The sequence below is a fragment of the Citrus sinensis genome, chromosome 3 (genome assembly GCF_022201045.2).
Source record: "Citrus sinensis cultivar Valencia sweet orange chromosome 3, DVS_A1.0, whole genome shotgun sequence".
Taxonomy (NCBI): domain Eukaryota; kingdom Viridiplantae; phylum Streptophyta; class Magnoliopsida; order Sapindales; family Rutaceae; genus Citrus; species Citrus sinensis.
In genome coordinates this window covers 14,477,465-14,494,859 of record NC_068558.1, presented here as the reverse complement: position 1 = coordinate 14,494,859, position 17,395 = coordinate 14,477,465, and the positions used below count along the sequence as shown (strand labels likewise).

At 31.2% G+C, this 17,395-nt stretch overlaps 1 protein-coding gene across 3 annotated transcripts in view; it reads left to right on the top strand.

Moving 5' to 3' along the window:
- The window catches only part of LOC102608708 (cytochrome P450 CYP72A219-like), a 78,998-nt gene extending 68,410 nt beyond the window's left edge, over positions 1-10,588 (top strand). Inside the window, exons 3-5 of one of the 3 annotated variants that reach the window (XM_052436287.1) lie at positions 8,388-8,632; positions 8,873-9,251; positions 10,032-10,588. In XM_052436287.1, coding sequence (XP_052292247.1) covers positions 8,388-8,632; positions 8,873-9,251; positions 10,032-10,457 — 1,050 coding nt within the window. In that variant the 3' untranslated portion in view covers positions 10,458-10,588. The remainder of the gene's footprint in view (positions 1-8,387; positions 8,633-8,872; positions 9,252-10,031) is intronic. The other 2 variants (XM_052436289.1, XM_052436288.1) reach the window with 2 other exon arrangements.
- The last annotated feature ends 6,807 nt before the right edge of the window (positions 10,589-17,395 follow it).

Sequence of the window (17,395 nt, the reverse complement as noted above, 5' to 3'; positions counted from 1 at the left end):
GCTAACCTCAGAAGTAGCATTATTATCTACTGAAGTCTTTGCTTCAACAAATTTCCATGAAGCAGACATGTTACTTTTCCTCAAAGAATCGAGTATTAAAAGGCCTAAATCGATTGTGTTGGCTGCGATAACATCAATGACATAAACATTGGTTTAAATAATTTGCCACATATATAGTTAATATAATTAATAACAGGAAAGCATAGTTGCTGTAAGTAAGGTAATACAAATAACTTGTAACTAAAATTCTTCACCAACACACACTTACATCTTTTGATAGTAGAGATTTAAAGTACTGTAGTGCCAGTCTTTCTTTCCAATGTAATTTTGCACTAGTCAATTAAATTTTTAACTACATAAATAAATAAAGTAACCAGGATCTCTTAACTTAAATAATAACAATAAGAAAATAAAATATAGCAACAAGCTACTTGCTTGCTAGAACCACTTGGAATATCATTTCAATCTAGCACAAGTAACAACAATAATTTTCACATAAGTGACAAAGATTAATAAACTTCGAACAAAAACTAATGAAAATCTAATGTTATATTACATAAGCAAAGTACAATATTCTAGTCACTCAAGGAGCTAATATGGTGCTTTTAGAAGCTTAGAGTTGACGTTCAGTAACCAAAAATAAATAAATAAAATATATAACCAAAAAGACAAAAGCACCAATGCCATGAGTAAATCAGGATTTTATAGAATCCAATAAAACTAACAATAGGTCAAGTTTAAAAAGCAAGCAAAAATAATTTTAAAAAAAACCTAAAACAACCGAAAGTGAGATAAAAGTTAGATTTGAAAATATACAAATTAAAATGAATGAACTAAATAATTAATTAATCAGAGAGAATTAACCAATTGAAGCGGAGGTGCAAAGCCCTTGGCCAACAAAGAAGATCAATCGCACAAGAATTGAGAAGAAAATAATAGGATCCCCAATTTGAAGACTGAACAAAATGTCAAGGTGATTAGCCGCACAAGAACAAAACCGATATCATTCTATAGGTTCAGGTTTCGTTCATTCCAGCAACTAGTACATTTAAGCACATAAATTTTAGGGAAAAAAAATTATTTTCCAACCCAGTGAACAAATTTTAGATAAACCTTTAGTGCTTAGAACTACACCTTTAGTGTTGAAATTGACAAGAAATTTTAATTAAATTAACACGCAAGAGAAAATAAGGAGAATAATTACCTATGTTAATCGAAAAATTGAGCTTAATCAACAGTGGCACATGTTCAATGGGTTCTTCGTGTGGATCTCGATGATGGCCAAAATCAACGGTGGGTGACAAGGTAAAATCGACGCCGGGACCTGAGATAAAATCGACGGTGTTACTGATGCAAGGGTTTGAGGTGATATGTTGTTGTGAGAGTGAGACCGTGTGAAGGTGAGAGACTTTGAGTTTTGGCTAAACACTTGGGAAAAAAACCGATATGAAGTGTTTTGTGTTTATTCATTTTTATTTACTTTTCTCTAAACGCTAACGTTTCTTCTTTTTTTTTTTCCTTTATTTTTTTATCTTGTTTAATAAAATCATTTTAAAGTCAAATCATTTGAAAATAAAGTCAAAATAAAATTTTATTTCAAACTGCCTGATGGCCAAAATCACTATCACAGACTAGTCATCAATTTATGATAATCTAAATATCTATCACAAATCTGTCTCACTATTATGATAGAACAAATTTTTATCACAATTTTATCATATTTTATTGACATAAAAATTTTGTATCATAAATATGTCATATTTCTATAAAATAAGAGACTCAGGCCAAGAACCGTCACACATGTACCTGTCATCGTAGGTCATTTTTCTTGTAGTGAAGCTTAAGGACTAATCTTTTTAAATAAGTATTAAGCTTCTCAGTAAGGGAAACCTTCCATTCTATTTTTCTTTCTTTTCTTTCCAGGAATTCAATAGCTGCCTTGTAAAATCACAAACAATATTTTCTCTCTCTAGTAAAATAATTTACATCAACTTGCATTAAAACAGACACAATTATATATATTTAAATCTACAAGACAATATTTTCAATAGCAAACTTGAACTACTGCAGCCAATATTGTTGTATTTAATATATTCAAAGGCAAGCCTACTCTAAACGTTGTGTAAAGATCTAATTGGTTCGTGGAAGGGTACGGAAGTGAAGGTTACTTGGTCATGTTCTAATACAAGTTAAAGGTAATTCTAATTACCGAACACAAGCAACCTTAATACAAATAATAGCATGGCTGGATTGCATTATCCTTCTCTATTGACATGGCGACTTAAACTTTAGACTCATTTGTTTGAATTTTGTAAATACTTTGTAATCACTGCCAACAAAAATAAAAAAGCCTAAAGAAATATTGCAATCTATTGAAAAATAGAAACTATTTCTGTCTTTGTCCCCATATGTTCTGCACTGCACCATGGAAGACAGAGAAAAAAAAAAGAAGAAACAAAACTCCAATATATTAAAAAATACTGAATAACATCATTTCATTTGATTCCTAATATGTACGTCCAACCAGTTCAACTTTATAATGCTAAAATTAAACCATAAATTAAAACCAATTGAATAAAAATGGATAACTTCAGGAACATGCCTTCACAAAGGAAATAAGAAAAAGACACCACAAAAGATTAACTTTCTATATGTTTCCAAGACGCTGTATAGCTTCAAGGCTCCTAGAAACCTATTATCTTTCTCCTTTGTCCATCATTCATGTTGCTTCCTTTTCTACCATTAACCAAAATTCACAATTCATATATTTTATCCTTAACAGCTATTTCATATCACCAAAAAAAAATTTAAAAATTAAATAAAGAAGAAGAAGAAGAGACAGAAAATATAAAAGTAATCAAAGGTTTCTACTTAATGTAGGGGTCCATAACCCTACAAAATGAGCCTTAGCCCTAACCCTCAAAATCTATCACAATGCCCAGACCCTAGCCTTGACCCTCAGAATCAAACATAATCCCACCAAAATCAAAGAGTTTACCTGCAATGACCATGGAGAAGAGCGGAGGAGCGATAACGAGCAGGTCCAGGAGAGCGAATATAAAATTTAATAGAGCGGAATAAGCCAGTGAATGGGTCTATGAAAGTAAAGTGAGCGAAACGGCAATGGAGAGTGATCCATTTCAAGCAAAATAAAGAGAGCTTAAGCAAAAAGAAGAGTCGCGAGAGACCGAAGATGTGAAGTGAGCGCCTCTACAAGTGTTTGAAGATAAGGGAAAATCATGTTTTAGCATGATTGTTTTAATATTAACTGTCATTAATTAACTAAAAAATCAATATCTCCAATAATGACCTTTTTTTCAAAATGGTCATTGTAGGTATACATTTATGATCGTTGTTGAAATAACGGTCATTAAATATTTTTCGTGACTGTTGTTAAAAAGAACGGTCATTATACATGGGCCGTATTTATATTTTTGTAGTAGTAACTTTTAATGACCGTTTTTAAACATAACCGTCATTAAAAGTAATAGTTTCATATTTAATGATAGTTACATAAAAGAACCGTCATTATAAATCTTGAACTTTTAATGACCGTTTTTATAATAAAACTGTCATTATAAACCTTGAACTTTTAATGACCATTTTTATAAATAACCGTCATTAAAAGTAAAATTATGTTTTAGCTCACATTTAATGATGGTTATATAATTGAACCGTCATTATAAATTTCAAATTTTTAATAACCTTTTTTTAAATAACCGTTATTGAAAGTAAAATTATATTTTAAAGTAACATTTAATGACGGTTATAGAATAGAACCGTCGTTGTAAATGCTAGATATTATGACCGTTTATATAATAACGGTCATCAAATATTTTTAATGACGGTTGTTAATAAAAACCGTCATAACTTATGATTCATTGTTTTAATTTTTTGTAGTAGTGGAAGTTTAGATGCTGAAGTGCACACGGCAAATGGAAGGAGATCTAATAAATGTAGTGATTATCATGCACAAACAAAAGCTCCACTGAGTGGTTGTCAAATGAACTTTTTTTAGTCAGCCAAGTTAAATTAACGGAAAGTAGAAGGATAAAAAATCAACTTTTACAAATTGCATTTCCCTCAATTTACCTTGACAATGCAATGATATAAAGGCTTAAAAATTTTCAAAGCACAGCTCCTTGGTGCCACTTGCCAATGTAATAACTAATAACAGTACATAGTTTGATATTCATCGAGAAGCACATCATTTGGAGAAGAAATACTTTCACACTAAAGTGTTGCACTCGATTATTAGGAATTGACATTTTAACAAATTTAATGTGTCCACAAACAATATTAAATTAGATGAGTCCTATTGAAGAACTCGCCAGAATTGTGTTTTAAATATTGTTATAGTAAGGTTATATGATGAGATAATAAATATTAATCGAAAGAGGATTGTTAGACTTAATCGATTAACTGGAAATGAAAGATGTGAAATATAATTAAAAATTAATGGCTAACTTGTAAATTCTTTTTGTGCATTGGACCAAAGAATCATAATAGAAGCAGCAGCATCTGGTGCCAGGAAGTTTTTCACAGAAATTTTCCATTTTTCTAGTTCACTTCTTCCTCTTTTTTGGTGGCTGAAGAGATTCTTCATCTTCGTCTTCTTTGTCCTTTTCGATGTCTACTTCTTCCACTTCATCCTCATGCTCGTACTCGCCCCAATCATCATCGCCGTCATCTCCCTCTGCATTGGCTTGCCTTGGGTTTCTGTATATTCCTTGATTTGTAGGAGCAAGATCTGAAGATTTGAAGCTCTAAAACTGAAGAAAAGAAGCAAAAGCAGCTGCGTTAACAAACCCACTCCACGCGGTTTTAGTTTACGCAGGTTTAAAGTAAATATTTGACCACATTACAATATTCTGTGGTGTAATCTCCAAACTTGGTATTATAATACTTTTGGTATTGCAATACTTTAATACTATGAGGGGTTCTGGTACAATATAGTGAGGAATACAAACATGCACGTAGTGATTATTATGCACATACATAAGCTTCATTCAGTAGTTGTCAAATAATTTTTTTTTTTTTTTTAAAGTTAGTTGAGTTAAACAACGGGAAAGTAGAAGGATATAAATTAAAATTTACAAGTTGCATTTCCATCCATTTATGTTGGCAACACAATGATAAAAAAGCTAAAAAAATTTCAAAATACATCTCCTTGGTGCCACTTGCCAATGTAATAACTAATAACAATACATAATTTGATATTCATTAAGAAGCAGGTCATTTGAAAGAAAAACACTTGTATGGATTATGATCTTCTCTTGATATGAGCTCTCTTATTTTATAACAAATTTTGTGACATCGATTTTTTAATATTAGTGTATGATAAGAATTTAATTATTTTTATTTTTTAATTTATTGATCACCAATTACCTTAATTAAATTTACTCTTAAGAAGATAAAGATCATGAAATGATCGTCCTAACATGAACTGACATTTTGAAGTGTTGCGCTCGATTAATAGGACCTAACATTTTAATAAATCTGATGTGTCCACAAACAATAATAAACTTGGTGAGTCCTATTGAAGACACCAGATTTATTTGTTAAATATTATGATAGCACAAAAATAAAACTATCACCTTTTTTTATCTATATGTAATCTAATGAGTTGAGCTATTGGCACCTCTCTTAAACTCTTATCAAATCCCTTTGTTTATGATTTTACAATTTTAACCTTAATTTGAATTATTTTATACAAAACTTAATTAGTCGCACCCATCTACTTCAACAACAATATCATCAACAATTAGGTTTGTTTATGACCCAGATGTAGGATCTCAGTTACAAACCATTTATTAAATACCATCAAATGAATTATTCAAAAAGAACAATTTTGAATACAAGATAAAGACTAATTTAAAGTAAAATAACTCTAAAAGTATACAACATTTTGTAAATGAAAAAAAAAAGGTTTCACTCTTATTCAAAGTATAAAGTTATGGTTTCGGTGGTTAGAAAAGAAATCACTCCAAAACTGAATTTGATAAGTTCAAGTGCCAGACTTACGATGTTGAATAAGAACAATTATTATAAATTTAAAATAAAAGACAAATGTCATTGATCTTGTAAGAGTTTCATAGAGAGAGACATGAAATTTACTGAGATTTTTGTTGAGATAGATAATCGAAATGTAATTTGTAGAATTAAATAGAGATTATTTTTCAATGGAATTTTACGAGTACATTCGAGGGGCGTCAACAGTCCAACTCTAATCTAATAAGTAATTTCTACGCAAGAGACACGATGAGGACCCACAAACACAACAGAATTGGATATCCCGATATCTTAAAATGAGGAATATAATAAATCGCCTTGCAAGAGGCTTCACCAAGAGTCAAGATATAGTAGTTAAGCACAATCTCTCTCTCCCTCTCTCTGTCCGTTTCCTCTCTGTTCTATTCAATGAAAATGGAGGCTACACTTTGGGCTGTGGCTTTCTCCATTGCTTTCTCTACAGCTATTCTAGCCGTAGCATGTGCCTGGTGGATGCTACTGAATTGGGTATGGCTAAAGCCAAAGAAACTAGAAAAGTTCCTCTGAAAGCAAGGATTCTCCGGAAACTCCTACAAAGTATTTCATGGAAACTACTCGCCCAACAAGGCGTTGATGCCACCTGGTGGATTGGTTCTGTAGCATTTTTTTTTTACTTTAATTTGAATTTGAGAAAGGGCTAAAAAAGTTGAATTAAGTTTCAACGCTCTTCTATTTTTAAAAATAAATAAATAAAATATGGTGTTCACCTGTTTTTAAAAATCATTTTCTTCGCATTACGTGTCTTTTAACGCGTTATAAAAACATTCATCTCGGAAGAAGAGTAATGCATACTTAAAAAAAAAATTGAAAAAACTAAAGGATCCTTTTTTTTTTAATTATAACAAGATGAAGATGCCATAAAATAAAATAAATTTTGCCTTTTTTTTCTAAGAATATTAAAAACCAAAAACGCCCATAAAACCAGACGAATAACTTGTCCTAAACCAGTGGGTTTTGAGTTATTTCAAACTTCTCTCATTTTTACATCAATATTTTTTTCTGTCGGCAGTAATTTTCCCAGTGAAATCCATTTTTTAATAATGTTATGAGAGCTGCTGATATTCAACATATTGTAACCTTGGTTCTATCATTTTGGACTTCAATTGAAGATATAGAATATTAAAAAATGTGTACTTTAGTTACTTTTTGTATTTCTTGTTGGATATGTAGAGACTAATGATGTGTTCACTTATTGGAAATGAAAATAAAAATTAAGGAATAGAAATGAATAATTTTTTTTACTTGCTTAAATAAGAGGTGGAATGAGAATTAACATGGTGGGCTCCACTTAAAATTGAGAATGATTACTAGAGTTATTATTCTCACGGAGAGGTGGGAATAGAATTCTCATTCCCTAAAATGATTATATTACCCCACTTAAATCTTACAATTTTCATTTTATCCTTCATTATTATTATTATTATTATTATTATTATTATTATTATTATTGTTATGGATAATAATTATAATATTATTGCTATTATAATTATAATAATTACTATTGTTGTTGTTGTTGTTGCTGCTGCTACTACTACTACTATTATTATAGTAATTTTATTATTAATATTAATTATAATGATTAACAATATAATAATTTTGCTATAATAATAATAATAATAGTAGTAGTAGTAGTAGTTATTATAATTATAATAGTAATAATATTATAATTATTATCCATTATAATTAATATTAATAATAAAATACTAATAATTATTATTATTACTACTACTACTACAACAATGATAAATTAAGGTCAGTTTAATAACCTATAACTATTCATTTTAATTTTAAGATAAAATAAACATATTAATGACAATATAGTTCATTCCAATTCCGATTTTCATAGCTAAAATAAACAATTTATTATGATTCTCATTGCCCATTTCGATTCCACTCCATTCCGATTTTAACTCATTCCGATTACTAATTAGTAAACACACTATAATATTATTGCAAAGTATTGCAAGATTCTAATCCGTAACCCTTATTGCTAAAATTACAGGTAAGAATTCTTTCATATGGATGGGTCCAAGACCAAACATACACATCACAGACCCTAAAATGATAAGGGAAATTTTTTTGAAGTATGATATCTTTCAAAAACCGAGAAGCCCACTTGCGAAGTTGCTGGTGAACAGTGGTTTAAAGTTAGAAAAATCGCCACTCCAGCTTTCCATCATGATAAGTTGAAGGTTCGTTTTCACCTTTATAGTTCGTTTAATCACACACAAACACAGACCATTTTCAATAACACACACCATTTTCAATATGCCTGTTCATATTGTTACCTGATCTATAACAATGTTTGACAATCTCTTCCATTTTTTTTTCATAAGAATATGTTACCTACAATTCATAAGTGCTGTAACGACATGCTGAGGAAATGGGAGATTTCGGTTTCAAAGGATGAGTCCTGTGAGTTAGATGTCTGGCCTCATATTCAAACTCTGACAGCAGATGTGATTTCTCGAACAGCATTTGACAGTAGCTTTGAAGAAGGAAGAAAAATAGTTGAAGTGCTACGGGAGCAAATTAATCTTCTAATTCAAGCTTCATTTTTTGCTTATATTCCAGGATGGAGGTAATTTTAATTATTAATCAACTTAAATTATTCCTCGTAGTACTCTTGGTGACCTGAGCTGTGTTAATTTTTTAAAGATATTATATCAGGTGTGTATTTATAAAACTACATAAGATTAGAAGTGGTCTTCTAAATAAAGAATCCTTATTATTATAGTGTAGAAAAGTGTTGTCAAATGTTTTAGCATATAAATAATTTCCGCGTGCCTTGCACTTAATTATGAGAATTGTTTATTGGTAGGTTTGTGCCTAATAGACTGAATAGAAAATTGAAAAGCAACCACAATGAAACGGGAGAACTGGTAAAGGGTATCATTAATAAAAGAGAGGAAGCTCTGAAAGTTGGAAAAGCCAGCAATAATGATGATTTATTGGGTATCTTGATGGAATCAAATCACAAAGAGATTCAGGAGAAGGAAACTGGATTGAGTATTGAAGAGGTGATTGAAGAGTGCAAGCTGTTCTATCTAGCTGGGCAGGAAACTACTGCATCATTGCTTGTGTGGACAATGGTTTTGTTATGCATACATCCTGAATGGCAAGAACGAGCAAGGGAAGAGGTTTGTCAAGTTTTTGGAAATAGAGAACCAAAATTTGAAGAGCTGAACCAGTTGAAAGTAGTAAGCAATCTTACTCTTACTTAAATATCTATAGCTTTTCTAATTTGTTGAAAATTTTGGGAAGACTCAATTTCTTGTTAGTTAATTTTCAGGTGTCAAAGTCTGGATTTCCAAAATATAAATTTGAACTACGATTAGGACTCTAGGCTGGTGTAGAATTATTTTTATTCTAATCAACGATCAAATTTGGAATTTGGAATATCCAAACATCCGCACTTGAAAACTACTTCTCCTTAAATCGATACCACTTGAATTTCTTAACCTGACCAGTGTTTGTCAATATTTTACTATCAAAGATAGTAGAAGCCACATAAATTAGAGAAAATCTTGGGAGGTGCCAACAGTACTGTGACATCGTACCACAACATCGGAATTATATTCTGTGATTTTCACAATTAATTAACCTTAATAAATTTTTTATCAGTCACCGAGGACATTGGATTTCCTTGTTTGAAGAAATAATTCCAGTCTATGGTACAGGTAAGCGAATTGAGTTCTATACATGGTACTTAGATTATGCAGTAGTTTTGGCCATGGGGGTTGGTTTTTAGAAATGATAAAACCTACGAAAATGTCTAGGGTTCAAATCCCTTCTTATACAGGGAATGGGAAGGGATTTGTTATATATGTATGTAATATTTTAAAAAATCATAATCTAAAATTAACAAATAGTGAGCTTTTTTGGCAAACCAAAAGACCGGAAATCCAGTGAAATTTAAAACCTTAACTAATTTTTTTTTTTTTTTTTGCCCTCCCAAATGATTCCGTTTTCTGTTGCAGGTAAGCCAAATTCTGTACGAGGTACTGAGGTTATATTCACCAGCACCTCTGCTTACTCGAACTAATGTTAAGGAGATTAAGCTAGGAGAAATTGTTATACCACCTGGAGTTTCACTTTCATTGCCAATAATGCTTGTTCATCATGATCATGAATACTGGGGCGATGATGCAAAAAAGTTCAACCCGGAGAGGTTTTCAGAAGGAGTCTCAAAGGCATCGAAGAATCAAATTTCATTCTTCTCATTTGGTTGGGGTCCTCGAATCTGCATTGGACAAAACTTTGCCCTGTTGGAATCAAAATTGGCTTTAGCAATGATTTTGCAGAAGTTCACTTTCCAGCTTTCACCAACTTATATACATGCTCCTACTCGTGGGGCAACTGTATATCCACAGCATGGTGCTAATATCATTTTACACAAAATTTAGTGTGTATTACTATCCCAAGTTTTCAGAATTCATGCCGTATAATATATGTAGAGCAAGAACTTTATTATTTTGATGTAATTATTATGGTATTGTAGTTGTAGATTCAATATTCACTGTTTTAAATTTTCTCAGTACTCTTCTTTCAAATAAATTTAGAGATACAATTTTTTTTTTCTAATTAGTATACAAAGTTGATTAGGCCTCTTGTGGTGAAAGAAAAAAATAAAAAATAAAAAATAACTTTTCGACTTTAAAAAAAATTAATTAAATTTTAAAAAAATAAAAATTATTTTTAAAATGTGAGTCTCCAATCTAGAGTGGGTGAAAAACAGGGTCGAAATCTTGGCGTCTATACACTGGACCTAAACGAAATCCTGACGGTCCAATTTGGACCAAGTTCATGTTGAGGAAAAGAGAAATAAATATGACAGATCAATGGTTTTGAAGCGTCTGCAACACTTTTTTTAAGGTTTTTTTTTTTGGTGTTTGCATATCGGATTTTGTAGATTGGAGATCAATTTATATCCGATCAACAATTTTATGGATTTTAAATTGTCAATCTAATCAAATCCACAAATTGGTGAAATTCAATCCAAGTCCAATTCAAGTGTCTGCAGATCGAATGCAGATTTGATCTAATACATATTCAATCCACCATTTTCCAGATTAGTTTACAGATTAAAAATTTATAGTTCTATCAAATCCACAAACTAATTAAATAAAAAAATTTAATATAAAAATAACGTTACTACTGATCAAATTCAAAATTGAATAAGATTTAAATAAATTAATTGTTGAAATAAAGTTAGAATAATACATTTAGAATTTCAAAATATAACATATCAAAAAGAAAAAATCTCATTTGTTTTGATTAATACATAAAAATTAACTAAAATTATGAAAATTAACTATTTAGGAAGCTTTATTTGCTTATTTATTTATTTTTTATTTTTTATTATTATGAATGAAATATTATATGATATTAACATAACTAAATTTTAACTTATTTTGTTATTAGTAAGTAGTAATGCCACATTACAAGTTTTTTTTTTTTTTTTTGCAGATTCATGGATTTTTGTGGATTTATAGAAGTAAATCCATATCCAATACACTGATTGTGAATTTTTAATTTTTCAATTTAATCCAATCCACCAATCCGTAAATCGAATTTTTATGGATTGGATTTTTGTAGATTGAACTAATTGTATAGATCGGATTGAATTTGAACACTTGAGTTTTTTTTGCACTCACTTGAAAGAGTTTGCCAATAGGCTCTTATGCAAATTACCTTTGGGATAAAACAAGACTAGAATATTGCCGTTAGCAATATTGAAATATTCTCTAAACGCTCTATTGGCAATTGTATGACAGTAGATAGAGATGTAATAAAGGAAATGCTTTTAAGGAATTATTTCCCTTTTCTCTTTCTTGGTGGTAATAAAGTGAAATCATAGTCCTATTCATAATACTTCAATCAACAATTTTAATTTAATTCATGGCAAATTAATTACAAATTAATTGATTCCATAGATTAAAATTCATAGCCTTAGTTGATTTCATTCACTTCTTTTTTTTAAAAATTCAAATTCATTGCACCATTTAATTAACTATAGTTTGCTTTTATACAAACTCTCTTTATCCTTAGCATCAATAATATTTCAATCTATATAACAATCCAAGCCTTTTTGCAAAGTACCCTAACCCGATATTTGGTTGGAAGAAAATATAAGGGCTAAGGAGAAGAGGAAGAGTGTAAAGGAGAGAGAGAAAGGAGAGAAAATAAGATGAAAAGAGTGTGGTTTAAAATTCTATGTTTGGTTGACAATGAATTTATCTCTTCTCTCTTATTTCTTTCCCCTCCCCTTCCCTTATTTCCTCTCATTTCCTATCCTTTTCTCTCCTTTCATCTATTCAAACCAAATATAATATTAGTGTTTGTGGAGTCTTTATCTTACAAATAAAATAGGATTGAAAGTGTTGTGTGCAGAAAGTGTTGTGTGGATTAACACCACTCATGCGCAAATGTGTGAGCAATACGCACCAAATAATTTACAAAGATAAAGATGCACAAATTTAAATTCAACAATAATGCCTACATCCATGAAGATAAGAGAGAATAATTGTTTTACTAACAACTAATATAATACAAATTTGAGTAACGAAACCTCACTTCTCAAAGACCTAAATACATCCAAAACTCTCACAAACTCTTGAAGGAAAAATTTCCTTAAGATACATATTATCTCACATCACTCAAACGCAGATTCCTACTAAGCATTGAAGGAAACACTCTCTCAAACTCTCTAAGAGCTATTAGACTTAGGATTATTATTATGCCCTTAAAGCATTCGTTGTAACAACACTTTTTTGGATATAATATAATATACTTATTCATAATTCATATTGAGTGTATATTCTTAGCCTTTATTTATAACGTATATGATTTATTTATTGGATATAATATGTCAATACTAGAACATATAAATTACAAATTCTTTATAAATAAAAGATTATTCATAGTCACTAATAAAATGGACATTTTAATATGTAAAACAATAGCTTTTCTATTTCTATAGTGAGTGGTTTTATCTAGATCATTGAAGTGGAGACTTCGAGAAAAGTAAGTATATAATGAGATATATGTTAGCATACATGCATCCATAATGTTGATTTTGATGATAACAAACAAGATTAAGAATGATTAAGTTTTTAAAAGCTCAAATTATTTTAAATAAATCATTATTTTCATAATATAAAGGTTTTATACTTAATGGAAAAATGATTTTATGAAATTGGTTGTTTTCAATTAATGGTCTAAATTGAAAAAGTTTTGAAACTCTGGATATGGACTTATTTGTAAAGTTTTAGGCCATAGTATAATTATAGAAAGTTTTGGGGTAAAACTATAATTTTAGAAAAGAATTTCACTGTAGCGATCACTGTAGCAAACGGCTAACCGTTTACTGAAAACGACTAACCGATAATTTCCAGAAAGCATGTTCTGCATATGATTGTTAAAATGATGATTCTTGAACATAACGGTAAATCGTTTACTAAAAACGGTTAACCGATTATTTCCAGATTGCTAACCTTGAACTGTTTAGTAAGAACGGTTAAACCAAATTTGTTTTGTAGGTCTCTAGAATTTAACGGCGAAAGGGTAATCCTAAACGGAAAATCGTTTATTTGAAAATTGGCCCAACGGTAACTTTGACCGGCCTAAACGGTTAACCGTTAATGGTTAATGGCGAACCGTTTTCGAGCAGACAGTCTATAACGGCTAGTTTTTTCAGCTCCAATTATAAATAAGCTCAATTCAATTCAAACAAGAAGAATTCCAACGATCATCATTGAGCAAAATATTGAGAATACAACTTTCATTGAGCTTTAAATCCTTGTATTCATCTCATTCATTCACACATTGAGCTTTCATTTGTGATCAAACACATTGTGTGAGAGAAATTCATTTGTAATCCTTTTTGTAAAATCAAGTTAAAAGATTGTAAGTGTTGGGATACACTTGGCTTAAGAGATTGGGGATAATCTCTTGTTGTGAAGGTCCATTGACACCTTGAAAGTCAATTGTAAGCATTTGAAGCCTTGGAGGCTTACTTAGTGAAATCCTCAAGCCCGGTGAGCTTGGAGGCGTGGACGTAGGCGGGGATTGCCGAACCACGTAAAAATCATTGTGTTTGTTTTCTCTTCCCTTAATCTTTTTATTGGGCTTGATTGATTTATTTGTTATTGCTTTCAATCCGTCTTAGATTTGCATTGAGTTTTGTTTTAAAATTGAATAATTTTTAATATCCTAATTCACCCCCCCTCTTGGGTTGCATACTTATATTTCAATATACACATATAGTTAATTATGATATAGTTCAAAAAGTATCATTGATCATGATTCACACAAGCTTTAAAAAGCTTAATCGACCTTAATCCTGGGTAAATAATGAACTTGCATTCATGTCCTATGTCTTATGAGTTATTATGGAGTAAGATCTATATAAACAGTCAAAACCTAGATAGCTTGGAGAGACTTTTTCATGGATAGTAGAATATATACTTACAAAATGGAAATATGCTAATCATCCTTACCTTATCTATTTGTAGTACTTGATTATTTAAATATGTACCTGTAGTTTATTAAATAAATTGTTTAGTGAATGATAATATATATTTGTAATTTATTTACAAATATAAATATATTAAAAGTGATTATTAGAAGAAATAGTGACTTATGGGTAAATATATGATTATAGAGGCATGACATTTATCATAAGCCAAGCTTTAATTTTGAGCATTAGATAAAAGGGTCAATTAAGTGGTTGTTATTGGTCTAAGACTAAGGCTAAAATTAATTAAAAAGATTTTTAATTAAATGGGTTTTATTTAACTACATAGGTTATTAGAGTGTAACTTTAGGCTTTTAGTGGAATAGACTATAGTTAATTAAGTAGTTTTCATGTATTAATTAACACTAGAAAATGTTCCTTTAATAAAGGTTAAAATTATTATTTTTTCACTTATAGTATTGATTAATGCATTCATAACTTATAAATTATCTTAATGCTCCTCTAATAGAATTTTATGTTAAATTAAATTATAGTATGTCAATTTTGTCTTAATTTTATATTATAGATAAAATTCAAGAATAAAGGAGAAATCATAACCGAAAGCAAGAGACAAAGAGGTTTGATTGCATTAATATAACAAATAAAATAATATTAAAATTAAAAAAAGAAGTGGAGTGTAACGCCACAAATTTCCATAATATTAAATTATGGAAATTGGGCTTTCATTGATAATTATGGGTGGCCTATAACCCTTATTAAGAAATTGGAGGTAATTGTGAATTGGGAAAGGCCTTCTAGTGTGACTGAAGTAAGGAGTTTCTTAGGATTGGCAGGTTATTATAGGCGCTTTGTCAAAGGATTTTCTAGCATAGCAGCACCATTGACTAATTTGACTAAGAAGAATGTGAAGTTCAATTGGGATGAGGCATGTGAAAAGAGCTTCCAAGAGCTCAAGAGTCATTTGGTGACTGCCCCCATTTTAACTCTTCCTTCTGAAGGTGGAGGTTTTGTGATTTACAGTGATGCTTCTAGAAAAGGTTTGGGTTGCGTTTTAATGCAGCATGGTAAGGTTATAGCATATGCTTCTAGGCAGCTAAAGAATCATGAACAAAACTATCCAACTCACGATTTGGAATTGGCTGCTATAGTGTTTGCTCTAAAAATCTGGAGACACTATTTGTATAGGGAGACTTGTGAGATCTTCACCGATCATAAGAGTTTGAAGTACTTGTTTACTCAAAATGAATTGAATTTGAGGTAGAGAAGATGGTTGGAATTGGTAAAGGATTTTGATTGTTCTATTAATTACCATCCAGGTAAGGCAAACGTGGTAGCAGATGCCTTGAGTAGGAAATCATCTAGTTGCATGGCTCATCTTATCACCATGCAATCACCTTTGGTAAAAGACTTGAGGAGATGTGGGATTGAGGTAGTTGCTCATGGGCAAGCAGACTTGTTAGCCAATTTAATAGTCCAACCCACTCTAATTGATAAAGTTAAGGCAGCTCACAAGAACGACATAGAACTCAATAAAATCCGTGAAGATGTGAGCAAAGGACATAAGCCCAGATTTAGACTTGATAATGGAGATGCATTATGGTTGGGGCAAAGACTATGCGTGCTAGCAGAGGAAGAGTTGAAGGCAGAGATCTTAAGAAAAGCGCATGAATCATCTTACAATATGCATCATGGTAGTACTAAGATGTATCGTGATCTAAAGCAAAGTTTTTGGTGGAGGAATATGAAGAGAGATATTGCTGCTTGTATGTCTCGGTGTTTAGTCTGCCAACAAGTAAAGATTGAACATCAAAGACCGCAGGAACTTTACAAACGCTTCCTATTCCTCAGTGGAAATGGGAACACATAACAATGGATTTCATTTCTGGATTACCTCGTTCTAGGAGGGGATGTGATTGCATTTGGGTAATTTTTGATCGATTGACGAAATCAGCTCATTTCTTGGCAAGGAAGAGTACAGACAATGTAGGGCAACTAGCTAAGTTGTTCATTAAGGAGATAGTGAGGCCTCATGGAGTTCCAGTGTCAATAGTGTCTGATAGAGATCCACTGTTCACTTCAAGATTTTGGGCTAGCTTACATAAAGAGTTGGGGACGAAATTGAGATTTAACATTGCTTTTCATCCACAGACAGATGGACAATCCGAAAGGACTATTCAAACCCTTGAGGATATGCTTCGAGCTTGTGTGCTAGACTTGAGTGGTGGTTGGGAAGAGCACCTAATGTTGATCGAATTTGCTTATAACAATAGCTTCCATTTGAGTATTAGCATGGCACCATTTCAGGCATTATATGGAAGAAAGTGTAGGTCCCTAATTTGCTGGGATGAGGTTGGTGAAAGAAAACTTTTGGGTCCAGAATTAATACAGATTACTGTTGATAAAATCAAGTTGATTAGAGGACATCTTCAAACAGCTCAGAGCAGACATAAGAGTTATGCAGATCGTAGTAGACGTGAGTTGGAATTTGAAAAAGGAGATTTTGTTTTCTTGAAAGTATCGCCATGGAAAAGGGGTGTTTCGGTTCGGGAAGAAAGGGAAGCTTAGCCCTAGATTTATTGGACCATTTGAGATTTTAGAGAGAATTGGTCAGGTGGCCTATCGCATAGCTTTACCACCAAGTCTGTCTAGGCTTCACAATGTATTTCATGTGTCTGTGTTAAGAAAGTACATTGCAGACCCTTTACATGTGCTAGACTATCAACCGATTCAGATAAATGAAGACATGTCGTATGAGGAACAGCCTATTGAGATTGTCGATCGAAACGAGCAAGTATTAAAGAATAGAGTTATTTCCCTAGTGAAGGTACGATGGATGAATCATTCTATTGAGGAAGCCACTTGGGA